The following is a 27414-nucleotide window of genomic DNA, read 5'->3' as shown; positions in this document are numbered from 1 at the left end:
ATTGATTTATTATTATTATTATTAAAGTGCAAAATAATCATTTATCTGAAAAAGTATATTGACCAACAGATCACAATCTCTGAAGACTACGACAATTGGTCCTGGACGTAAGGTGGCCTCATCCTTTGAAGTGATACCTGCAAGTCACCAGTCCTGGAAATACAAGACACGACATCAGACAATGTATGTACTGCACGTGCCACCTCTTGGATGGCATTCACGTTCAAGCAAAAGTTCACTACGGGTTCACAATAGCCCATGCTACTTGGCACTTTTATTCCGAGTAGCTGAATCCAAAACAGCATTAAGTACGTTTGAGAATAAACGTACTTAATGCATTTTGGTTTTGCACCTATCAACCTAGGGAGGATTATTAAGGCTGCACAATAGCTTACTGTCTAACCAGCAAGTGTACTATAGTCTTGGACTAAAGTAAACTCAGCATATATACACTATGAAGTTTGATACACCTGTGTACACAGTATATTCCTGTACGTACATCGAGTGATGAAGATTAAGTCCCGTGCCACCTCATGGGTGGCTTTCAGGATCAAGTATGTTTATTGAAACTATAAAATACATCTTAAAAGGATAGAGTAATGTAGGCTATTTCTACCCTTGTGGTCACTGGGGTAGAAATAGCCTACATTACTCTATCCTTTTGAGATGTATTTTATAGTCTCAATAAACGTACTTGAACTTGAAAGCCACCCATGAGGTGGCACGGGTTTCATCTTCATCACTCGATGTACGTACAGGAATATACTGTGTACACAGGTGTATCAAACTTCATGGTGTATATACGCTGAGTTTACATTAGTCCAAGACTATATACTTGCTGGTTAGACAGTAAGCTATTGTGCTGCCTTAATAATCCTCCCTAGGTTGATAGGTGCAAAATGCATAAGTTAGTTATTTCAAATACATTCATTTTATCGAGATGCTCTGATAAAACGTTTCATTTCTTTACGTAAATGTTAGACAATTGCAAGAAGAATTAAACTAAAGATTATGAATCTTGTGCACGATCCTTATTTTGTATATATTCCATAATTTGTTAAGTTTGAAAGCATTCATAAACCTCAAAGCACACACCCCATCATAAACCTCAAAGCAAATGTACCCCCCCATAAACCTCAAAGCAGACACCCCCCTCATAAACCTCAAAGCAAACACCCCCCTCATAAACCTCAAAGCAAACAACCCCCTATAAACCTCAAAGCAGACCCCCATAAACCTCAAAGCAGACTCCTCGAGGGAGGTCTGCATTGAGGTTTATGAGGGGGGTGTCTGCTTTGAGGTTTGAGGGGGAGGGGGTGTTAGACACCCCCCTATAAACCTCAATGCATACCTCCCTTGAGGGGTCTGCATTGAGGTTTATGAGGGGTGTGTGCTTTGATTTGAGGTTTATGAGGGGGGGGGGGTTAAATCCCCACCTCATAAACCTCAAAGCAGACCCCCCTCCCCCATAAACCTCAAAGCAAACCCCCCCCATAAACCTCAGACACCCCAACACCCATAAACCTCAATGCAGACCCCTCGAGGGAGGTCTGCATTGAGGTTTTTGAGGGGGGGGGGGTCTGCTTTGAGGTTTATGAGGGAGGTGTGCAATGAGGTTTAGGGGGGGGGTGTGCTTTGAGATTTATGAAGGGGTGTCTAACACCCCCCCCCCCCATAAACCTCAAAGCAATCCCCCTCGAGGAAGGTCTGTTTTGAGGTTTATGAGGGGGGGGGGGGGAAGAGTGTCTGCTTTTGAGGTTCATGAGAGGGGGGTTAGACCCCCACCCCCCATAAACCTCAATGCCGACCCCCTCAAGGGGAGGTATGCTTTGAGGTTTATACCGACCCCCCTCAAGGGGAGGTATGCTTTGAGGTTTATACTGACTTCCCTCAAGGGGAGGTATGCTTTGAGGTTTATACCGACCCCCCTCAAGGGGAGGTATGCTTTGAGGTTTATACCGACCCCCCTCAAGGGGAGGTATGCTTTGAGGTTTATACTGACCCCCCTCAAGGGGAGGTATGCTTTGAGGTTTATACCGACCCCCCTCAAGGGGAGGTATGCTTTGAGGTTTATGAAGAGTGTCTCCGCTTTGAGGTTTATGAAGAGTGTCTCCGCTTTGAGGTTTATGAAGAGTGTCTCCGCTTTGAGGTTTATGAAGTGTGTCAGCTTTGAGGTCTATGATGGGGTGTGTGTGCTATGTGGTGTAGATGTATGCTTCGAGATATGCTGGTAAAAGCCAAAGCATTATAAAGACGTAAGAACAATGCTGTACATATGCCTTTGTTCTCACGTACAGTGTACATTACACAGCTTTACTCGTGCAGAATAATACAGTACTGTATTCAATAAATACATCACTGTCTTAGGTCAGTTGCTTAATTTAGAACCTGTAGTTGAGGTCGATCCCAACCCATTGTTGATGTGACGACTTATATTGAATTTTGTAACTACCTCATCAAGATTGTAACTTGCTTAGCTAAATGAACTGTGGGGTTCAGTCCCTGAGCCCATTATGTGCCACTGTAACCCTTTCCACTACCGCCCACAAGATGGGTATGGGGTGCATAATAAATGAACTAAACTAAAAAAAAAAACTGTCTTAGACATATGTTGATACAACATTCAGTAAGAATTCTACAAAATTGAAAGTTTTAAGAAAAACTCACCAAAAATTACGAGAGAAATTAGGCCGAATCTTCCCGAATTATGTCTTGCAAGCAGCGGCACTGTATCCTGCAACACAAATAAATATTTATTCCACACGGTTCTTTAATTTACAAGAATGTTGTGTAAAAACTTGCTAGTGTACTCCCCAATGTATGGTTGTGTAGTATTTCCCGGTGTATGTCTTCAGAGTTTGGTAGACATAACCTGATAAATATATTAAAAAAATGTTGTTAGCCCACTAATTGAACATTTAACTAGCTAAAGTAATTTTTACAATTAAGATTCACAATGATTATAAAAGCGTTAGTGGAAGAACAATTTCCCATATGTATTGATAGTCCTAGATTAGCTAGTCTTAATATTGTTATATATAACCTAGTCATAATAATTACAGGTTTACAGATCATTGTAGTCTTACTATAGCTATGCTAATTGTGACTTCACTGTACACGAATATCTTTTTTATATAACTGTACCTGTATGTTGCATCATCCAGTTATTTTCAAAGTTACTACTGTAGAGTGATTTTTTGTGTGAATAAAGACTATGATTATTTTCTAGTTTTCTTTGACATTATTGAAATTATTAAAAATAAGAAAAACATAATTAACTTACCTTCAATGAGGCTAATGACTTCGGAGTTGTTGGTAGACTTGGCAATATCCAGTGGTGTCCTTTCTGTGGAGAGTACAGGATGAGTATACACGGAAAAGTATAGGTAAGTATACACTGCCTGCAAAGAGTATTAAAGGATTTCTATCTGCTTCTGGAGAACATAATGTGAGCGTGGGAGCTATATTCATTCCCCACAGAACATTCATTCAGTAGGAGCTATATTCCTATACAGAACGTTAAGTGGATTGTCTCTATACAAGCAGGACATCGCCTTAAGTTTTACAAGTCAAAAATCACAGGAAACAACAACTTTAAACAACAGAATTTACTTTGCTTAATGGCTTACACTGCCAAAGAAAATATTTGCGAATTGTTTAACTTCATTCTTCCACGAAATAATTTTTTATTAAGAAATTTTATTGTCAAAAATTATGTATAATTAATCTTTTTTTATAAAATCTGCATAAAATAAAGGTAATGTAAATGTGTATTCGTACATCAACAGCCATCTATGTTAAAGATGTCCATCATTGATAAATAAAAAATATATAAAAACCCATTATAACCACTATTTATATACAGTATTGTATAAAAATAAGTAAATCACAGTGAATTTACTTTTAAGTAAATGTAGACATGAAATAACAAGGTATCTCTTGACTTTGATAACACCTAGGTCTACCTAGGGGTTAGGTCAGCCTTAGGCTTACCTACTGAAAGTTTGGTCAATCAAGGTTGACTCTAGGATAACTTAACTATGGCTTACCTCTCTTATCCTTGAGTGTTATATCAGGACAAGCGTTCAGCAGCTTCTTGATGACGGCCACCCATTTTTTTCTCACAGCCAGATGCAAGCTTGTAGAACCTGGGGGGGGGGGGGAGATGTTTATAAATATTAAAACATCAATAAGAAAGAAATGTATTCACCAATGCATAATTTACCTCAATATTGTTTATTATAGTTTCTAGTGATTCATACTCTCAGTACCCTGATTACCCTGATCTATGTAGGCCTACTTTACGTGTAATTATTTATTACTTTAAATGAGGAGACTTGGATCAGTGAGATTATTTCCTTCTCCTTCGTGCAGAAGGTCTTTTAGAACAGTGGGCTTCATTCTCGGCTCTGTCTCGGGTAGCCCGGATACGACTCCCAGGTGAGACAAATGAGTGAGAACGTTTCCTTTGCTTTAATGCCTCTATTCACATAACAGTAAATATGTACCTGTAAGTTACACAACTGTTATGGGTTGAATCTTGTTGAGTCAGTAGTTTGATCTCGGGGCGACCTCGATATAAGTCTAAAGTGTATAATGCAAGTGTATAATCCCATGTATATGCATGGGATTCCTGTCTTCGACAAAATGAATTATATTAACGGACGACGACCAGCAGGAGACTACAGAACGTTGTTGAAACAATTACTAGCAATGCCTTAAATATGACCAACTGGTCATGTGGTCGTGATCTGACATAATGGTCTGGACAAAATGGTGACCAGCAGACTTTGAGGTCAAGCAGAGGATTATACACGGCGGTGTTTGTACACAAATTACCCTTTTGTCGTAATAAATGAATCTAATGATTCCGACCTGGAGTCCAGTAGACTCTCAACCAGTCAGTCGTGGGTTCGATTTCCGGCCAAAACAAGACAGTTTCGTGTTGACCTCAAGGCCTATCAATCTTGCTACCTTAATAATTATAACAGTTAAGAAACTCACAAATTCTAAACTAATTCATCATAATTCTATCAAAGTCACTGGTTGTCAGTTCTATTCGTTCTCTAGTTATGTTTGGTTTTCTAAAGTAATTAGTTTATAGATTTTCCAATTCTATTATCTTCACTCTTTAAATCCTAGGACCTAGGTACTCTAGTCACCACTCATTGCACTTAAAATCGATATCCACAGCAGACCACTAAGCAAAGTCAATCAATGGTTCCATCAGTTCCTCCGGTTTCATGGTACCTCACCAGTTTTTCAGCCAGAGTATACAGTACTCTCCCCAGTCATTGATTCTAGAAAACTACTCAGTTTTCAAGGTATTTCACTTATTCCTCTAACTCACCAGTTCTCAAGGAAACCCATCAGATCCAGTAATTACTAACCAGGAAAATACACAACTCTCATCAACTTAGAAAAAAAACATTTTTCAAGTCATCAGTAAAGTTACAAGTCAAACACCCACCGCTTAAATAAGACTGAAATGACTACCATTCAGAGGGACAGCAAGAGGATTAAGGCTTGAGCAGATATACTCCTGCAAAATAAAAAGTTCTTAAAAAAGAAATGCTGTTTCTAAAACCAACCGGATGTATCCTGATGATTCACATTAGCACCGGAAGCAAGGAGTTTGGCGACCAAGCCAGTGTGACCTTCCGTCGCTGCTAGGGTCAGTGCTGTAAATCCTGTAAACAATAACGAACGTTTAGTCCGAGAATCTATTACCCTGTATAGTAAATATTTATATTTCAAACTTTTTATGGTAGTCTGCTATACAAATCTAGTAACAATTTATTAATAAACTTAGCACAATGATAGTCCAACACCAAAAAGCTCTAAGACGGTTATTAAGGCAACCACAATAGATTACCAAGCAGTAAATATACATTACTTTAATCTGGAACATAGTTTAAGCAAAGGTTAAATCTCTCTGAATATACACCAAAAAGCAAAAATATAAATACACCTTGCAGTATATATATATATTCATTCTGTCCTGACGGTTTATGTATATCTCGGGATATATAACAACCTGTTTATATACCAGGAACATATAGCCAAAATGTGTCTCAGAATTCCATACATGTATAAATGATTTTCTAAAATAAATTACCATTTTTGTTTTGGAGATTCACATCAGCTTTACTGCTAATCAAGGAGTCGACAATCTTGGGATAATTGTAGTAAGCTGCTTTTTGTAAAACAGTATACCCTGTAAGGAGGAGAGTAGTGAGTAAAGAGACACTTTTCCAAACCCCCGCACATTCCACACCCACTATGTTGTATTCACACAAATATTGATTGACCACCGATGTGCTCAATGTATATAAAAAAAGTTTACATCTGTTCAAAGACATTTTTGAAATATAGACAAAATCCTGAAAAATCTTGTTTCTGTTTTCCTCTGAGCTTGCAAGTAATTATCAAAAGAAGGCACCAAGCCGGGAAGACTATGTAGCATCCTGTATAATGAAGCAGAATTGATCATCTTTCTGTACAATAAAGCAGAACTGACCATCTTTCTCCTGTATGTTGGGGTCAGCTCCAGCCTTCAGCAAGGCCTTAACAATATCATGGTGGCCCCAGTAGGTGGCCGAGTGGAGCGGAGTCACACCTGCAATTGAAAATATATTATCAGTCAAGTTGTTACAGGAAAGTTAAGGTAGTTCCCACCCACCCCCCCACCCTCCCAAGAACAACAACCAGCATAATAAAATATACAATCACCTTGTAATGATTGTAATTATAAATTATTCCTATGTATTTTGACTGAACAAAAATGACTGCCTTTGTTGTTGAGGCCAAACGTGTTATTCTAACATTTGGTTACCTTTCATTTACTGAAAATTTAACTCAAAGTATCTATGCCATTTAAAGTATTTATTTCATAGACCAAGAAAATTTGGGAACAGTACTGAACACCTCTCAATCTTGTCCCGAGCCAAATTTTAAACTAAGTAACACCTTAATAAACTCATTTGACAGAATAAGGCAACCTTCAGAAGGCGAAGATTTGCTGTTCCGGAAACAACTTGAGTAAAACACGAATGAAATTATCTTTGGGGAACATTATGAGACATGAAAAGCCATCCACCTTATGCCTTATTCAAAAGAAAAACCAAAAAGTACCTAATTTTAAACCTCATAGTTTCCTACCAGGTGCTTCAAACTCACACTGTATCTTGTGCTATCCACTCCCCCAAAATATGTGCCTAAGCCTTACAACTTCACCATTGTAATCACTGCCATCATCTTATATCATGGGTGTTATGTTGAATGCAAAGTTTACTACACTGCACCTAGAAATAATCATCAAATTATGCTACAATGTACCTGTCGATAATCATAAAATTTCATAGTAATGTACCTAATAATTTTCTTTAAATTTTCTTGCAATGAACCTATTACCATTTTTCAATTTTGCTACAAATTATCTCTCTCTGAGAGAGAGAGAGAGAATAGCACATATACTTTGCTAAGAGGCAAACTGAAGGAGTTAAGAAATGCAGAAAGATTAAAAAATGCACAGCTAAAGATCAGGAGAGGGCAGGTTATGCAGACTGCAGACGGGGGAGAAGTCAAAACCCCTCACCCAGTCAGGCAGAACTAAATCTATATATATCTCGAATGACAAAAACAGAAGGTTGTGGGTTTTGAACCAGAGCTCAGAACCTGAGTAGACATGTACAGAATAGTATAATGTGCTAAATACAGGAACTAAATATAGAAATCTCATCCCCCTTCCAGGAATAATGTCAGGAGTTTAAGTTGTTTCTACAGCAATGCCAGAAGCCTAGTAAATGAATTTGACTCATTATGTACATATACTGAGGCTGAAAATCCTGACATCGTTGGCATCAGTGAAACCTGGGGCCAAGAGGACATAACAGAAGGGGAATTCTATCTCCGAGGTTACCACCCACCATTCAGAAAGGGCAGAACAACATGGGCAGGCTGGGTAATACTGTCTGCGTCATGTATGTACTGCCTGAAATGCTATACGTGCTAGTGGCTTTACAAGAATGTAAAAACATCAATGCTGTGTACTCTCATAAACCCAATGTACCTTCTTGTACATAAATAAATTAATAAATAAATAAATGTGAAAGAGTACCTGGATGCTACCAACAATGAGGAACTTAACACCATGGGTTTCTCAGAGTCTGTATGGTGCAACATACTAACTCAGGATAGTGGCAAAATGACTATGGGAGTATGTCACAGGGCTGACATGGCAGCAACAGAGAAAATTACGGATCTGCATGTGATCTATGCGGCATCTGAAACCCATACCCTAATAATGGGGATCTTTAACCACGAGACCATAGATTGGATCAATCTAACATCACAAGCAGAAGATGAACAATTTCTCAACCTTGTGCAGGACTCTTTCTCATACAGCATGTGGTAAAGCCAACATGTGGTAACAGTATACTAGATCTTGTGCTGATTACAGAAAAGGATATGATTAATCAAATTCATGTGGTGGAAAAGCTAACCTTCTCGTGCATCCTCCGTATTTTAAGATGGACTACGAATATATAAACCCCATTTAAAGGTCAAAGATGAAGAATTTCTAGATTACCAGCGAAGAGACTATCAAGGAATGAGAGAGGAACTGCAAACTATTTCTTGGAGGGAGCTGATGGGTGAACATGGCACGGAAGCATCATGGCAAAATGTCAAGAGGGTCATTAAGGAACTCATTCAAAAACATGTGCTGAAAAGAAGAGAGACAAGAAAAGGAACTCGATGGATGACACAGGTTGTAAAACAAGCATTGGTAATGAAGAGGAACCTCTGGAGAACATATAAATCCACAATGGACGTCATTGATTATGAGTTATACAAAAAGGCACTATACTCGGTCACTCAGAAAATCAGATCAGCCAAAAAGAAACAACGAAAGAAAAATTGCCCAAAACATAAAGATCCAAAATCGTTCTATGCCTATATAAGAAGTAAAACCAAAATAAACAACTCGATTGGACCCTTAATAGATCAGACTAACCAAGCTATAATGGATAATAAAAGGGCAGCAAACACACTAAATGATTTTTTTACATCAAAGTTCACACTTGAAAAGTTGGACAACATCCTTCACCCACACAAATGTTTGAAAGAGGGAAGGAGAATGAATTTAGGGATATACCCATAACATGCAAGATAATTAGAATGAACATTGACAAACTAAAAGACTCTAAAGCCCCAGGTGTGGATGGAATCTAGTCTAAAATCTTTAAGGAACTGGCAGAAGAACTGTGCCTGCCGCTTAAACTATTCACAAAATCCCTGGAACTAGAGTAGTCCCCCTAAATTGGAAATATGCAAATGTCACCCGTATTTTCAAAAAAAGGCAGAGAGAGAACTCAGCAGAAAACTACCAGCCGATCAGCTGGATATCACACATCTGCAAGCTCATGGAGAGCTTGCAGATGGGAGTAATAACTTGCAGAGTTAAGTAATTACTCTGGGAAGGAGTAATTCACCATCTTTCAGTGAACAACCTTGTACAATCAACACAACATGGATTTGTTAAAAACAGATTCTGCCTTACAAATTTGCTCACATTTTTGGAAAAGGTAACCAGCTAACCAGTTACTCAGACAAAGGCCTTCCGGTGGCTATAGTATACTGTACATATACTATACTGTATATGTACAGGTGGCTATAGTATACTGTACATATACTATACTGGCTATAGTATACTGTGCTCTCTAGAGTGGAGTACTGCTGCACAATGACAGCCCCTTTCAAAGCTGGAGAAATTGCTGACCTGGAGAACGTGCAGAGATCCTTTACTGCTAGAATCCACTCAGTAAAACATCTAAACTATTTGGGACCGACTAAAGAGCCTAAATCTGTACTCCCTTGAGTGCAGGCGGGAAAGATACATAATAATTTACACGTGGAAAATATTAGAGGGGCTGGTCCCAAACCTGCACACAGAAATAACATCACATGAGACCAGAAGACATGGCAGGATGTGCAGAATACCCCCGTTGAAAAGCGGAGGTGCAACAGGTACTCTGAGAGAGAACTCTATCAACATCAGAGGCCCGAGACTGTTCAACATGCTTCCACTACACATAAGAGGCATAACTGGCCGACCCCTCACAGTGTTCAAGAGAGAACTGGATAAGCACCTCCAAAGGATACCTGATCAACCAGGCTGTGACTCATACGTCAGGCTGCGAGCAGCCGCGTCCAACAGCCTGGTTGATCAGTCCAGCAACCAGGAGGCCTGGTCGACGACCGGGCCGCGGGGACGCTAAGCCCCGGAAGCACCTCAAGGTAACCTCAAGGTAAGGTACATGGATTTTACTAAAGCTGTTGATAAGAGACCACATAAAAGACTGGCAAGGAAATTACAGGTCCATGGAATAAATGGTAAAATATTAGAATGGATAAAATAATGGTTGAGGGAAAGAAAACAAAGGGTCGTGCTAAATGGAAATGAATCAGAATGGAAAATTGTGCTAAGTGGGGTGCCACAAGGGGTTCATTCTGGGACCTACCCTTTTTGTCATATACATCAGTGACAGATGAGAATATTACAAACCACATCATCAAATTTGCAGACGACATGAATATTTATGGTAAAGAGGGAAATGATAACGATATTGAAGCCTAACAAAGAGATCTACATGAACTCCACAAATGGCTAGAAGACTGGCAAATGCTCTTTATTATCAACAAATGCAAGACCATACATGTGGGGCATAACAACCCACGCCACAACTACCAAATTAATAGCATTACCTTACAGCAGATTGATGAAGAAAAAGGACCTTGGAGTTAAGATCCATCACTCATTAAAAATTGCTCAACAGGTGGGTGCAGCAGTCAGAAAAGCTAACCAAACTCTCGGTATATTCAAGCGTACTTTTGACTAAGGTAAAGAAGGTAATGGTTTAACTATAAATCTCTGGTGCGCCCTCACTTAGATTACTGTATCCAAAATACTAAAGAAATTATTCACGACTTTTGTTAGACCAAAGCTAAAATGTGCAGCTGTTGTCTGGTGCCCATATCTTCATCGGCTGCAACTGTATCCAAGCATGGAGACCTCATTTCCAGAAGGACACAGCTGCTCTGGAGAAGGTGCAACACCGGGCAACAAAAGTCATTCCAGAGCTAAGTTGTCTCTTGTATCAGGAACGCTTGAAGGCCACACGACTAACAACACGGCAAACCAGGCATGACAGGGCAGATCTCATTGAAACTTTTAAAATACTAAACAAGTTAGAGGATGTTGATCTAGATAATTTCTTCAGAAGGTAAGATGTAAATCAAATAAGGAGCAACGGTTTCAAGTTCAACAAGCCACAATGTAGAACTGAGAATAGGAGATGCTTTTTCCCCACAAGGTTATTAACCCATGGAGTAGCCTACCCACCAAAGCCGTAACTTCCAAAACTGTGCTGAATTTCAAAATACAGTATACCTGGAAAAGATCTAGGCAAATGGGGGTCTTCGACAAGCTGCCAGCTTCCTGTCCTCATCGAGGCCACTAGGGTTAGTGGCCCTCAGGTAAATTGGATAAATATATATTTATATTTCACAATAAAGGGACTTCCTCACCAAAGACATGGGAACCAAATTAAGCACACATATTATTATTATATTTGTGAATCCTATTCCCTGAATCTATTATATAAAATTACCATGTATAAAACTAGCGAACTGTTCTGTATAAAGTAATAAAAAACTATGCTGCAATCTTGTAGATATTTTTAATGGTTTCCTGGGTGAAACCGGCATATGCATTTCTTTGGGCCAGAAAAATACTGCAAGCTGTTTTTGCTAATGATAGAAACATGCACTTGACCAAGTGTTGCTAATATTTAAAATAAGTCTGCAATTCCCAGAAATGTATGAATGTTGATATTAGTCTTAGGTTGCATGAGATACTCCAACGGATCTTGAATGTGGAGCCTAGTCTTAACTTCTACGAGACTTACCCCAGGAGGTCTGGATGTTTGGGTTACCATTAGCTTCTAAAATACTCTGCACAATTTTCAAGCTGCCCATCTTGGCCGCAACATACAGTGCAGAGTAATCTGAAAACGATGGACAACAGAATTAATCTAGAGTTGAAAGGCTATTGAAGCAACACACATTATAAACCCACATATATCGACAGTTGTAGATTGTAGGTCTTAGACCAGGGCTTTTCAACCAGTGTGTTGTGAAGGGTCGACAGGCAGGCCGCCGGTGTTTGAAGGAAGGTGAAAATAACAAGCGTGCCAAGGTTGCCACACTTGCAGACTCAGGAGTCTACAGCCTGGCAGCCACAGCCTGCCACTCTAACACTTGGCCTAACACACTGCAACATATTGGAGGGTGTGACAGGTAAGCTTCTAACATGGAAGAAATTTTTTTTAACTGATAGAAAATGAGGGCAGTAATCAGAGGCAATGCATCGGACTGGAGAAGTGTCACAAGTGGAGTACCAAAGGGTTCAGTTCTTGCACTGGTAATGTTCATTATCTACATAACTGATCTATCAGATGAAATACTGTACAGAATTATATGAACATGTTTGCTGATGATGCTAAGATAATAGGGAAAATAAGAAACTTAGATGACTGTCATGCACTTTAAGAAAACCTGGACAAAATAAGTATATGGAGCACCACTTGGCAAATGGAATTTAATGTGAATAAATGCCATATTATGGAATGTGGAATAGGAGAACATAGACCCCACACAACCTACAAATTATGTGAAAAGTCATTAAAGAATTCTGATAAAGAAAGAGATCTAGGGGTGGTTCTAGATAGAAATCTATCACTTGAGAACCATATAAAGAACGTTGTGAGAGGAGCCTATGCTACACTTTCTAACTTCTGAAATGCTTTTAAATACACAGATGGCAAAATACTAAAGAAATTATTCACTACTTTTGTTAGACCAAAGCTGGAATATGCAGCTGTTGTATGGTGCCCATATCTTAAGAAGCACATCAACAAACTGGAAAAGGTACAAAGACATGCCACTAAGTGGCTCCCAGAACTGAAGGACAAGAGCTACAAGGAGAGGTTGGAGGCATTAAATATGCCAAAACTAGAATATAGAAGCAAAGTAGGTGATATGATCACTACATACAAAATAGTAACAGGAATCAATAAAACTGAGAGGGAGGAATTCCTGAAATCTGGAACTTCAAGAACAAGAGGTCATAGATTTAAACTAACTAAACACAACTGCCGAAGAAATATAAGAAAATTCACTTTCACAAACATAGTGTAGACGGTTGGAACAAGTTAGGTGAGAAGGTCGTGGAGGCCAAAACCTTCAGTAGTTTCAAAACATTATACGACAAAGAGTACTGGGAAGACAAGACACCATGAGCATAGCTCTCATCATGTAACTACACTTAGGTAATTACACATAGCATTTTGGGCAGATACCAAGAGATATCACTCTATACTGTACTTTTCCATTACAATGACTTTACTACTAAATTATATTAACACACATTTGGTCTATATAGTTACTCCATCTATCATCATTCTATTACGCAGGAAGAACTGCATATCTTTGGGTCATCCAATAAGGTTAGCAGACTCCTAGATGTTACCACTGCTAGGCACAGGTTTGGCTACAAGTACTTCTGGGAGTTTGCAACATCTGCTGATGTAGATTTGACTAAATGTAGACTCTGTCAGCAGAACTATTCACATACTTTGCATCATTATATAATGTAATATGAAAAAAATCGTGGAATTCATAGATAACACCATCAATAGAATCCAAGAATTGAGAAAGTATTGTACTTCATTCATAATGATGTACCGCCAGGAATCTTAGCAAAGTATCCAAAATTTGCTTACTGTAGGTGCAGCAGGCACATGGCTGTAAAGTTGCCGCCCAGTTGGGTGGGGTGTGGAGCAAGACTAGTAACTGTGTGACTCACCATAGATGTAAAGTGCCTTGTATAGTGACTGTTGTGAGCTTCTTGTTGAATCACTTGTGATATAAAAAGATTATTGATATACCTATGTATTTGTGTAAATGATTGTATATATATGTACATGTGTATGTAACATTTACAATATTACATGCCAATGTCATGCAGTCCTCCACCCAGCCAGGCAGAACTAACCAAATTTATCTCGGAAGACGAACAGGCACAAACCCAGAGTGACAACGAACAAAATAATTATGTACAGAATGCAGGAGCTATCTCTCAGCCCAATAGGAACAACGTAAGAAATTTAAAGTGCTTCTACACTAATGCCAGAAGCTTTGTGAATAAATTTGATGCTGTGTGTGCAAATGCGGAGGCCCGAGACTCCATTGGCGTAAGTGAAACAGCATTGGCGTAAGTGAAACTGACATCATTGGCGTAAGTGAAACATGGGGACGAGAGGACATTATTGAAGGGGAATTCCACTTCCCAGGCTATCATCCTCCATTCAGAAAGTTCAGAACAACAAGAGCAGGTGGTGTACTGCTTTATGGGAAAGAGAACCTAAATGCAACCATTAATTAGGAACTGAATACCATGGGGTTCTCAGAGTCTGTATGGTGCTGTACACTAAATCAAGATGGTAACATACTGACAGTGGGGCTGTGCTACAGGGCTGACACAGCAACAGCAGAGGAAGTTACTGATCTGCATAATGTGATCAATGCTGTGTCACAAACCCGAACTCTTAAAATGGCCAATATTAACCAAGAGACAATAGATTGGGCAAATCTGACATCACAAGCAGAAGGATATCAATTTGTAGGACTCCTTTAGGACTTGTACAACTGGTGCAGGACTCCTTTCTCATACAACATGTGACAGAGCCCACTCGAGGTAACAGCATTCTGGACCTTGTGCTAACATCAGAAGAGAGCATGATCGATCAAATTCAGGTAGGGGAAAAGCTCACTTCATCATGTAATCACAATATTCTAAGAAGGAATACGATAACAGAAACTCTCGTAAAGGTCCAGGATCATAACCTTCTAGATTACCATCGAGGAGACTATCAGGGAATGAGAAGATTGAAAAACACCTCACGGAGGGAGCTCATAGGAGATCATAGCAAAATATAAAGAGTAATTACTGAACTTGTTTAAACATGTGCCAAAAATGAGAAAGAAAAGAAAAAGAACAAGATGGATGACACAAGTAGTAAAAAGAGCTTTGTTAACTAAACAGAACCTCTGGAGACGGTATAAATCCACAATGAACATCATGGATTATGAGATATATAAAAGGGCATTAAATGCAGCTAGCCAGGAAATCAGATTAGCCAAAAGAAACTACAAAAGAAAACTTGCCCAAAACATAAAGGAAAAGCCAAAATCATTCTATGTTTATATACAAATTAAACACAAACAAAGGACTCTGTAGGACCTTCAAAAGATGAGACTAATAAAGTTATATTGGATGATAAAAGGGGCAGCAAACACTGTGAATGAATACTTTACATCAGTGTTCACACTAGAATGATTGAACGACATCCCATCACCCACACAAATGTTTGAAGGAGGGGAAGAGAATGAATTAAGGGATATACCCATTACATGTGACACAATCAGGAAGAACATTGACAAACTAAAAGACTCAAAATCCCCAGGTGTGGATGGATTTCAATCCAGTCATAAAGGAACTGGCAGATGCACTATGCATACCACTGAAACACCTTTTCAGAAAATCCCTGAACCAAGGGATAGTTTTCCTGAATTGGAAATGTGCAAATGTCACCCCTATTTAAAAAAAAAAGGCAAAAAGAGCTCGGCAGAAAACTACCGTCCGATGAGCTTGACATCACACATCTGCAAGCTCATGGAGAGAATCCTAAGGAAGGGAGTCATCCAACATCTCACAGAGAACAATCTTGTAAAATCAATGCAACATGGGTTTGTTAAAATCAGATCCTACCTTACAAACCTGCTCACATTTCTAGAAATGGTAACCGGGTATTCAGACAAAGGACTTCCAATAGATGTAGCTTACATGGACTTTGCTAAAGCTTTTAACAAGGTACCACATGACAGACTGGCAAGGTAATTACAGGCACATGGAATAAATGGGAGAATACTGGTATGGATAAAACAATGGTTAAGACACAGAAAACAAAGGGTTATGCTAAATGGGAATGAATCTTGACTTGGGGAAATGTGCCACAGGGGACCATTTTGGGGCCAACTCTTTTCGTCATATACATCAATGACGTAGATGAGAATATTACAAACCACATCATCAAATTTGCAGATGATATCAAGATGTATGGTAAAGTGGGAAGCAAAAGTGATATAAGAAAGTGACCTTACAAAGAGATTTACATGAAGTCCACAAATGATCACATGACTGGGAAATGCTTTTTAATGCCGATTAATGCAAGACCTTGCATGTGGGGCATAACAATCTACGTAACAACTACCAAACTGACAGAACTACCTTACAACAGATAGATGAAGAAAAGGATCTTGGAGTCAGAATCTATCATTCACTAAAAGTTGCACAACAAGTGGGAGCAGCAGTAAAAAAAAATCTAACCAAACCCTGGTAATAATCAAGTGTACCTTTACCTTAAAGGAAAAGAAGGTAGTCATTCAGTTGTACAAGTCTCTGGTGCACCCCCCCCCCCACCTGAATTATTGTATCCAGGCATGGAAACCTCATCTTCAGAAAGACACAGCTGCTCTGGAGAATGTGCATCACTGGGCAACAAACATCATCCCAGAGCTTAAGTCACCTCTCGTGTCAGGCACGGCTGAGGGCCACAGTGTTAACAACATTGCAAACCAGGCATGAGAGGGCAGATCTCATTGAAACCTTTAAAATACTTGACAAGTTGGAGGATGTTGATCCAGACAATTTCTTCAAAAGATCAGATGTAACATGAACGAGGAGCAATGGGTTCAAGCTCAACAAGCCACAATGTAGGACTGAAAACAGGAGATGCTTTTTCACCCACAGGGTTGTAAACCCGTGGAACCGCCTACCCGCTGAAGCCAAAACTCTGCTGGGTTTTAAAATACAGTTGGAAAAGATCATCGGGGCAAATGGGGGGATCTTTGACAAGCCGCCGGATTCCTGTCCTTGTTAAAGCCACTAGTATTAGTGGCCCTCAGGTAAATTCAGGTAAACAATTGTGTAACTCGCTTCAAAAGATTGACACTTCCTTAGCTAAATGAACTATGAGGTTCAGTTCCTGAATCAATTATATATCTCTATAACCCTTTCCACCACTGTCCACATAATAGGTATGGGGTGCATAATAAAGAAAAAATTTAATAAAAATATCCTAAGCTTCTCTGTACTTTTGAAATGTATCTTATTGTCTCAATAATTTTAGTTAAACTTGAATTTCAGGATGAACTTCAAGATGCTCTGGACAATATTCATTCCTATCTCAGTGACAGACACCAATATGTAGCCATCAATAGCATAACCTCCCCAAATCTACCATTGACAGTAGGGGTGCCACAGGGCAGCATTTTGCAACCTCTTCTATTTCTTATATACATCAATGATTTGCCAAATGATTCTAACATTCTTAAACCAATACTATTTGCTGACCATACTACCTTCAGCTATTCTGACCCCAACCCCCACACACTAAATAATATTGTCCACAATGAACTAAAAAAAAAAGTTCTCTGAAGGGGCCTGACAGCCAAGTGGACAGCACATGGGATTCATAGTCCTAAGGGCCCGGGTTTGATCCCCGGTGGAGGCGGAAACAAATGGGCAGAGATTCTTTCACCCTGATGCACCTGTTCACCCAGCAGTAAATAGGTACAGGTACTTGGGAGTTAGACAGCTGCTACGGGCTGCTTCCTAGGGGTGTGTAACAAAAAGGAGGCCTGGTCGAGGACCGGGCCGCGGGAACGCTAAGCCCCGAAATCATCTCAAGATACCCTCAAGATAACCAAGAAGATGGATGTCAACCAACAAACTTACAATAAACATAGAAAAGACCTACTACATTTTATTTGGTAGTAAATCATCAAATCAAATTCAACTTCAGATAGACAAAGTTAACACTACCAATAACCTATACATAGACAAGAGACTGAACTTCAGTACCCACATACAACACACAGCTAAAAACAAAGTCTCAATTCTCAAATTATATAGCAAGAAACATGATGTGAAGTAAGCTGCATTTATCTCATGTGAATCCTTGTTTGTCCTGTTACTAACCCACACTCTGATGGTTACAAATTGCAGAACATGGCTGCAATTCAAAATCCTTCCCCATAAAATCTTCAGGACAAATGGCGGAACATTTGACAAACCACCGGCTTCCTGTCCTTGCCAAGCCCACTAGATATAATGGCCCTTGGGTAAAACACGACATTCAACTTACGTGACTTCGGAGTGGTGATGTTCGGGTCAGCTTTGTGATCTAACAACAGCTTTACAATATCCGCACATTGATTCCAGGCAGCAACGAGCAGTGGAGTGTAGCCTGTTAATAATATTTAAATTTACCATGAAATGAATACTGTTGAGTCACCAGTTTCGTTTAGTTCATTTATTATGCACCCCATACCCATCTTGTGGGCGGTAGTGGAAAGGGTTACAGAGGCACATAATGGGCTCAGGGACTGAACCCCACAATTCATTTAGCTAAGCAAGTTACAGTCACCGGTACTTATAAAAGCTGACTGATGTCAAGCTAATGCAAATTCAACAGTAATTATGTAATCAATGTCATTAAAATGCAGACACAATAGAGGTAACTTTGTGATGTATAAATAATACAAAATGCAACTATGGTAATTATCTGTATTTACCATTAATTTAATTACTGTGAAGCCAGTGGGATACCATCATTATTTTATGACAAGAAAATTAGTACTGTACAGGGGATGTAAACTCAAGAGGTGTATATCCTGCTTCTCTGTGTACACAGTTTACTTTAGTTCAGGACTACAGTATACTTGTTGATTGGTCTGTAAACTGCTGTTGCCTTAATTTTTATTTGGGTTTTGATAACATTTTATAAGTTGATAGGAGCTAATCCCAACTCCAAACCTGGCTTCATTCTCGACTCTTTTAGTTGTGGATCCCGGGTTCGATTCCTGGGTGGAACAGAAATGATTGGGCACGTTTCCTATCACCTAATACTGCTGTTCACCAGGCAGTATATAGATACCCAGGAATTAGGCAACTGTTGTGGGAATGCATCCTGGGGAGGGTCAGTTCGACCTGGGAGGGAGTGGGGGGGCCTCGATACATATACACACAGGCTTCCTGTCCATGACAAAGCGAATTTATATATATATATAATTCACTGTGTCGGGGGACAGGAAGCCAGAGTGTATTCATACACATTTGACTTTTTTATTGAGGCCCTCCCCCCATCCCAAGATTGAATTACTGTTGAATTACTGACCCCTCCCAGGATGCAACCCCACAACAAGCTGACTAACTCCTGAGTACCTACTCACTGCTAGGTGAACAGGTGCATTAGGGGAAATAAAATGTGCACAACCAATTCTGTCCCACCCAGGATTTGAACCAGGAATTCTCGATTGTGCGTCGAGAACAAACCCGACTGTACTAACAGTTTTTTTTTTTTTAGTTTAGTTCATTTATTATGCACCCCATACCCATCTTGTGGGCAGTAGTGGAAAGGGTTACAGAAGCACATAATGGGCTCAGGGACTGAACCCCACAATTCATTTAGCTAAGCAAGTTACAATCTTGAGCTAGTTACAAAATTCAATAACAGGACCCTTAAATATATATTAATTTACTACATAAAATTTTATACAAAGCATAATTTAATTATCAGCTGTATTAGGAATTAATGTGTATATATTTAGATTTTTTTTTAACTGCGCCCTTGGTGACCTCTGATATTGAATATACCATTCAACACTCACTACCTAATTCAGGCACACCCTGCACTACAAGGGACTGATCACTCTCAATTAACCTTGACATACTGCTGCAACCTCCATTCACTGTAGCACCCAAATTGGTTCACCTTTAACTCACCATACTTAGTCATGGTGTTGGGGTCGGCAGTGTTGTTGAGCAGGATCTCAACACTCTCTCTGTTGCTGTTCTCTGCAGCCAGGTAAAGTGCACTCATACCTGTCAAGTTCAAGTTCAAGTATGTTTATTGAGATAAGCAATAAATACATCTCAAAGGGATAGGCTATTTAGGGATATTAGGCTATTTCTACCCTCCTCTACTTCAAGTCCCTCAGGGGGCGCACAAATGCAGTGAGTACAAATAGACAAATAACATTACAAGAACCCCATTTAACACATACCTGTCAAAGACGGATTTAAGTTAATTTTTACCATCGTTTTTATTACGTTAGATCACACACATACACACACACACACACATTCTTTCAACCTGATGCCATTGTTCACCTAGCAGTAAATAGGTACCCGAGAGTTAGACAGCTGCTATGGGCTGCTTCCTGGGGATGTGTGTGTGTGCATTGTATTCTAGTTGTACTCACCTAGTTGTGCTTGCAGGGGTTGAGCTCTACTCTTTCGGCCCGCCTCTCAACTGTTACTTACTACTAACTAATTTTTTTATTTTTTATTCCCACACACACATACACTCAGGAAGCAGCCCATAACCTTTGTCTAACTCCCAAGTACCTATTTACTGCTAGGTAACAGGGGCATCAGGGTGAAAGAAACTGCCCATTTTTGTTTCTCGCCGGCGCCGGGAATCAAACCCGGGCCACAGGATTACGTGTCCAGCATGCTATCCACACAGCCACTGGCTCCCTGTCAGGGAGGGAGGGAGGGAGGGAGGGTGGGTGTGTGTGTGTGTGTATTAGAGAGAAATATATGTTCTGTAGTAGATATAATAGAGAAAAAAATAGATTGATTAGAAAGGCAGGATCCTAGAGTTAATAGCTCGATTCTGCTGACACAAATAGTAAATACCCACAAGAAATTAAAGACTTGATGCTAGCTGAATCTTAAACCTATCCTCAGGTGGCGCTCATCCAAGTGGCGACCAACCCTAAACACACACACACACTGCATTAACATACTGTATAATAAAACAATGTATTTATTCAGTAATTAATATATATATATATATATATATATATATATATATATATATATATATATATATATATATATATATATATATATAAAATCAGATGGCAAATGCTTTTTAATATTGACAAATACAAGACTATGCATGTGGGGCATAACAACCCATGCCACAAATACCAAATTAATAGCATTACATTACAGCAGATTGATGAAGAAAAGGACCTTGGAGTCAAAATCCACCACTCATTAAAAGTTGCACAATAGGTGGGTGCAGCAATCAGAAAAGTTAACCAAACTCTTGGAATAATCAAGCATACTTTTGACTATAAGGAAAAGAAGATAATGGTTAAACTGTATAAATCTCTGGTGCACCCTCATTTGGATTACTGTATCCAAGCATGGAGACCTCATTTCCAGAAGGACATAGCTGCTCTGGAAAAGGTGCAACGCCAGGCAACAAAAGTCATTCCAGTGCCAAGTCGTTTCCCGTATCAGGAACGCTTGAAGGCCACAGGGCTATCAACCCTGCAAACCAGGCATGACAGAGCAGATCTCATTGAAACTTTTAAAATACTGAACAAGTTAGAGAATGTTGATCCGGATATTTTCTTCAGAAGGTCAGATGTAACACAAACAAGGAGTAATGGTTTCAAGTTCAACAAGCCACAATGTAGGACTGAGAACAGGAGATGCTTTTTCAACCACAGGGTTATTAACCCATGGAACCGCCTACCCACCGCAGGTAACTCAGGTAAATATATATATATTTGAATTCTGTCAATAGGTAGGCCTAGAACAGGTTAGGTGGTTTGATTCTGATGACAATTATATGTATTTGCCACAAATGGGTGCAGCCTTTAGCAGTGTGAATCAAGCAGAAGATAAGTGAAGCACTATTCAAGACAGGTTCGAATGTAAACATTTGTGAGTTTTGTATAAATTGTTTTTCGTTCATAAACAGAGGCTAGTGCTGGATTAATGAGCACTATGCCAATGTTTATAGGATGAACAGAATCTAATAGCTATAGATGCATGCAATTTGCCAGACAATGTAGAGAGTAGACAGAAAATGCAATATTCACCTGTTTCACTCGTGTGGTTGACAGAGGAGCCGGCCTCGACCAGAAGACTTACGGCCTTGGTGCTGTTTGTCTCCGCTGCCCACAACAACGCATTATATCCCTTCTTCTTGCCCGCTGAATATAAATTAAAATTAATATTAATATAAATCAGACAATTAATGAAAAGTAAGTTCAAGGGAGAGTTGGCAAGAAGGTCCCAGGATTCGATTCCAGAGAATGCTAGGAAACTTTAGCCAAGTTCCTTTATTTGTTTTGGTCACTTTTAAAAATAATAGGAATGGATATAAATATTAATTATAATCTCAATATTGGCAATTATTTGTATTTGCAGTATGTGGGTGAAGCATTTATGCTTCTGCAATTTGAACGTAGAAAGAAAATTAAATACTGCTCGAGAAAAGTTCGAACATAAGTTGTGAGTCATGTGTGAAGTATTTTTTAACCATAAACACAGAATTTGGTGGCTGGACATAATAAACATTGGTTAAATGTTCTTAGGACGGTTTGAATATACCAATGAATCCAACAGCACTTTACCAGTGTTCGTGACTGAGCCCATGAATCCAGCAGTATACTGTATATACACAGGATGCAGGGACCTACAGCCCGTCCTCATCAACAAAAGCCAAATGTTCGTTAATCCAGCCACCAAACCTCCTATTTATGTATGAAAAACGGTTTTCACAGGACTCAACGGATAATATTCTAACATTTTTCAAACAGTGCTTCGCTGACTACCCCTGTTTGAATCACACTGAAGTATATGGTGAAGTATTTACAGCGAATAGAAATAATTGCAAATACAACCTAATCACCTAACCTATGCCTAACTATACATAGAATTTTAATATACAGTATAATAATACTCTATTACTATATAAATGAGAAACATTTTTAATGCACAATATGTTCAAATTTATGAATGCGTCTTTGGAAACGAGAACGGGTTGATACCTGTGCTCTCAACGTAGGTAAGTAGGTAGGTTCGGTCTGGTTGTCCTAGGAGCTTCTCAATCTTGCGAGTGTTCCTTCTCGAGGCGACGAACAACAGCATGTTGGCTAATTGGGGAATAAAGTATAAATGTTTTAGACACATTCTTAATGAATGGAAGTTTTTTAGAATACCTGTATATAATATATAACTGTTGGATGTGTATTCTAATTCTGTAGAAAGATCAGATTTAAATAAATTTCTAAACGTGTACACAGTAAAATGTTGGAACAGTTAGGTTCATATAAATTGAGCTAGTTTTGGACTTAAGCCCCGTCAACCTCTTAATGGTTATTAAGACCATCACAAGAGTATACTGACCAACCAGCCAGTATATTTACAGCATTCATAGTCCAGAACTAATGTAAACTGTATCCCAAAAAAGCAGGGGTGCACATGATGTATATCTCTCAATTAAAAACCCCTACTCTTTTATAATAACGCACACTGATGACTTTTAGAGTTACACGTCTACATTAATTTGTACGGGTGACAATTATATTACTTCTAGAAAAAAGCTATAAACTGCTAGCACAACAGCACTGCTCTTGTAACTACTTGAAGCAATAAGAGTAAAGCTTCACTTCATCAGCTTGAACTGATGCCATGAGGGTATCACCTCACCATTGCATAAGTTTCTCTTCCTTGGCGGGAGTATCGACAGATCTTCACAATCATCTTTGTTCTTATCTTCCTTCGGTGGTTCTCCCTTCTTGGCTGCCTCCACCCTCAGGCTGCACACCATCAGTGTCACCACCACCCACAGACGCATCCTTCTCGGCTTCTGCAAGACAAGAGAAGTAGTGTTTTAACCCCTGCACTGCGCACCTGGTTTCGGCAAAAACTTCTTTGGGCAATTGTCAAGGACATATTCTTGTTGTTTTCATAAATATTCAGGTAAATTTAATGTTAAAATGTTTCCAAACAACTATTTTCATTTAAAAACACAGAGTAATGAAAACATTAAAAAACACTAAAATGTAGCCTAATTAAAAAAAAAATAGCACAACTCTCAGAGCGCCTAAAGGCGCTTCGCTTTGCGCCTAAAGGCGCTTTGCACAGTGCAGGGGTTAAGAGACAATTCCTGCCTTCACTGTAACCTTATCTCTGTAAAAGAAGGGTTGCCTGGAAGTCATAGGATGGCTACCTATCTTATTCTCCCCGAAACGCTTTGCGTAATAGTGGCTTTAGGTATTGTATGTACTAGCTCTATCTATAAATCTATAAATTTTTGTAAAACCTCTTGTATGTATGTACCTTACCTGAATAAACATTTATTTATTTATTTATTTATTTATTAATTTATTTATTTATGTGTAACTTGAAGTGGCTGTGTCCCCATAGTCTGGCCAAGGCCAAGACTCGTCAAGCACTTAGACATCACTTATTATTCTCACTTATATTATGTCTCACTTATTCAGTGAGACATACGAAACCTGTACATCTTTCTTTAATCATGGCAGTTTTGTTACATTTATTAAACAATTTACAAGCCTCGAAACCTCAAAACCCAAAGTTATTATTGTTGTAAATAACCTCATATTGCTTTGAAGCTCAAACTATTTATTAAACGTAAATAAAACTGCCATGATTGAGGAAAGATGTACAGGTTTCGTATGTGGTTGCCTAAATGCTTGATGACTTTGACAGGACTGGTCCTCACTATACCATTCGTTGAAACGGAAACATCTAGTAAAGTAAATCTTATTCAGGAAAGTACATACATAGTTGTTTTACAAACATAAAGTTGGATTTATAGATAGAGGTAGTACATACAATACCTAAAGCCACTAGAACGCATAGCGTTTCGGGCAAAGTGGGGGAAAAAACACTTAGACTAAAACTAAAACCAACCATCTATACCAGGTTTACGGGCTCACCATAGCCCGTGCTACATGGACACTTCGTCCTGAGTAGCTAAATATGAAACAACAACAACATCTATACCAACTTTAGTCTGCTAAAGCCATTAAAACAGTCCTCAACACACTGGTAGAAAGAAGTATAGGCCTACTGATTTCCCACAATTTTTTCCCCCCTTTTCCCTTTTTCAACTCAATTTATGCTTTGATCTCAATTAGTATTAAGTTTTAGTCTAAGTGTTTTTTACCACACTTTGCCCAAAATGCTGTGTATGTGTGTGTGTGTATTAGTAGCTTTAGGCATTGTATGTACTATAGCTCTCTCAAGAAATCCAACATTGTGTTTGTAACTCATCTTGTATTTATTTATTTATTTATGCATATACAAGAATGTACATAAGGAATTTGAGGATACAAATATGGTAATTACAGTCTTGTAAAGCCACTAGCACGCGCAGCGTTTCGGGCAGGTCCTTAATCTAAGAAAATTTTAGGGAGGTAAATACTTGCAAAATTTATAGACAAAAAAATGATAACAGTTACATGAAATGAAAAAAAAGAAGATGAGAGAAAATTGTAGGTACAGTATATTAAAGCACATAGGTAGCTAAGATTGATTGCAATGACAGCTTGAATGGTAGTTGACAAAAATTGGTAGGCACAATACAGCAGAAACAATATAAGATTGATTGCAATGACAGCTTGAATGGTAGTTGACAAAAATTGGTAGTCACAATACAGTATATGGCTAGCACATAAAAGAAGACAGCAATGAACACAATGATAAGGTAGTTTGATATTACATAAAAATTAGGAGATTGGGTAACACTAGGTACAGAGCAAATTTAAAGCTCAGTGTAGGAAACTAAGAAGATGAAGTTAGGTACTTTTTGGTTTTGCTTTTAAATAAGGCAAAAGTTTTACAGTTTTTCAATTCACTAGGGAGTGAGTTCCATAGACTAGGTCCCTTAATTTGCATAGAGTGTTTACACAGATTAAGTTTGACCCTGGGGATATCAAAGAGATATTCATTTTTGGTGTGGTGATAATGGGTCCTATTACATCTGTCCAGGGAGAGTTTCAGAGCATGGTTTGCATTTAAGAACAGGGTTTTGTAAATGTAGTTGACACAAGAGAATGTGTGGAGGGAGTTAATATTTAAAAAGTTTAGGGATTTAAACAAGGGAGCTGAGTGTTGTCTGAAAGCAGAGTTAGTTATTATTCTGATAGCAGATTTTTGCTGTGTGATGATGGGCTTAAGGTGGTTTGCAGTGGTAAACCCCCATGCACAGATACCATAATTAAGATAGGGGTAGATTAGTGCATAATATAGTGAGAGGAGAGCAGAGTTAGGAACATAATATCTGATTTTGGAGAGTATACCAACTGTCTTAGAGATTTTGTTAGTTATGTGTTGAATGTGGGTACTGAAGTTGAGTCTCTTGTCTAGGAATAGGCCAAGAAACTTGCCATCATTTTTATTACTGATGTTAATGTTGTCTATCTGTAGCTGAATTGCATTTGATGATTTGCTTCCAAATAAGATGTAGTAAGTCTTTTCGATGTTTAATGTTAGTTTGTTCGTTGACATCCATAAGTGGACTTTTTTTAATTCATTATTCACAACATTATTTAATGTATGTGGGTTGAGGTTTGAGGGTAGTATCGTCAGCAAACAATATAGGTTTGAGAATATTAGAGACATTAGGCAGATCGTTTATATATATAAGAAATAGAAGAGGTCCAAAGATGCTGCCCTGTGGCACTCCAACGGTAATTGGTAGAGTGGAAGAAGTTGTATCATTGATGGTTACATATTGGTGTCTGTCACTGTCATATTGGTGTATGTATGTGTACCTGAATAAACATTTGATTTGAAGTAAGTAATTATCAAAAGAAGGTGCCAAGCCGGGGAAGGGAACTATCAGGGGGGAAGTGCCAAGCCATTACGACTATATAGCACTTGGAAGGGGTCAGGATAAGGATTTCGGATGGGACTGAGGGAAAGGAATGGTGCCCCAACCACTTGTAGACGGTCGGGGATTGAACACCGACCTGCATGAAGCGAGACCATCGCTCTACCGTCCACTCCAAGTGGTTGAAGAAAGGAAAAGCCGAGGAGACTAACACTCTGGTAGAAGTAACCAAACGGTTACTTTTGGATGTAACTTCAGGATAAGGCGCCGGAACGCGAAGACATTATAAGGAGCTGCTCGTTCAATGCTTCACTTGTATTTCGAGAGACTCGCTTTGTCTTGGAATGAATAAATCTTAATAGTTTAACACCCTTGTTGCTAACAGCGGAATGTGGATTTCCATACCATAAAAATTTATTCACTAAATTACATAACTAAACGGAAAATTCAAAGTTCATTAACAAAACTAAGAATTTGAACCCGTTTTGGTAAGCCAGAACCTTATTACGTCAGCGTCTTCAAGATCAATCTAATAAACTTAGAATTAACAAATATG

The 27414-nt window shown here is 38.9% G+C and overlaps 1 protein-coding gene across 1 annotated transcript; it reads right to left on the bottom strand.

Moving 5' to 3' along the window:
• Positions 1–27131, bottom strand: LOC123751369 (ankyrin homolog). The gene is made up of 14 exons (XM_045733462.2): positions 26998–27131; positions 23705–23864; positions 23044–23148; positions 22090–22203; positions 19970–20068; positions 18330–18431; positions 11970–12068; positions 6521–6619; positions 6119–6217; positions 5592–5690; positions 4050–4148; positions 3284–3346; positions 2668–2734; positions 1–153 (listed from the first exon to the last, which is right to left on the bottom strand). The coding sequence occupies exons 1-13, from the start codon at positions 27001–27003 to the stop codon at positions 2706–2708; spliced, it is 1173 nt and encodes a 390-aa protein (XP_045589418.2). The 5' UTR covers positions 27004–27131; the 3' UTR covers positions 1–153; positions 2668–2705.
• Between the last annotated feature and the right edge of the window lie 283 nt (positions 27132–27414).

Source organism: Procambarus clarkii, chromosome 50 (assembly GCF_040958095.1).
Source record: "Procambarus clarkii isolate CNS0578487 chromosome 50, FALCON_Pclarkii_2.0, whole genome shotgun sequence".
In the NCBI taxonomy this organism is placed as follows: Eukaryota; Metazoa; Arthropoda; class Malacostraca; order Decapoda; family Cambaridae; genus Procambarus; species Procambarus clarkii.
The sequence above is the reverse complement of the archived record's forward strand: the minus strand, read 5'-3'. Positions and strand labels throughout refer to the sequence as shown.

Bases quoted from the DNA above. Each gene is read 5' to 3' on its own strand.
- LOC123751369 (XM_045733462.2), bottom strand. The intron at 18,432-19,969 runs GTGAGTTAAAGG...TATTATTAACAG, and splicing joins CAACACCATGACTAAGTATG to GCTACACTCCACTGCTCGTT. The intron at 5,691-6,118 runs GTAATTTATTTT...TATTGTTTACAG, and splicing joins GAATCTCCAAAACAAAAATG to GATTTACAGCACTGACCCTA.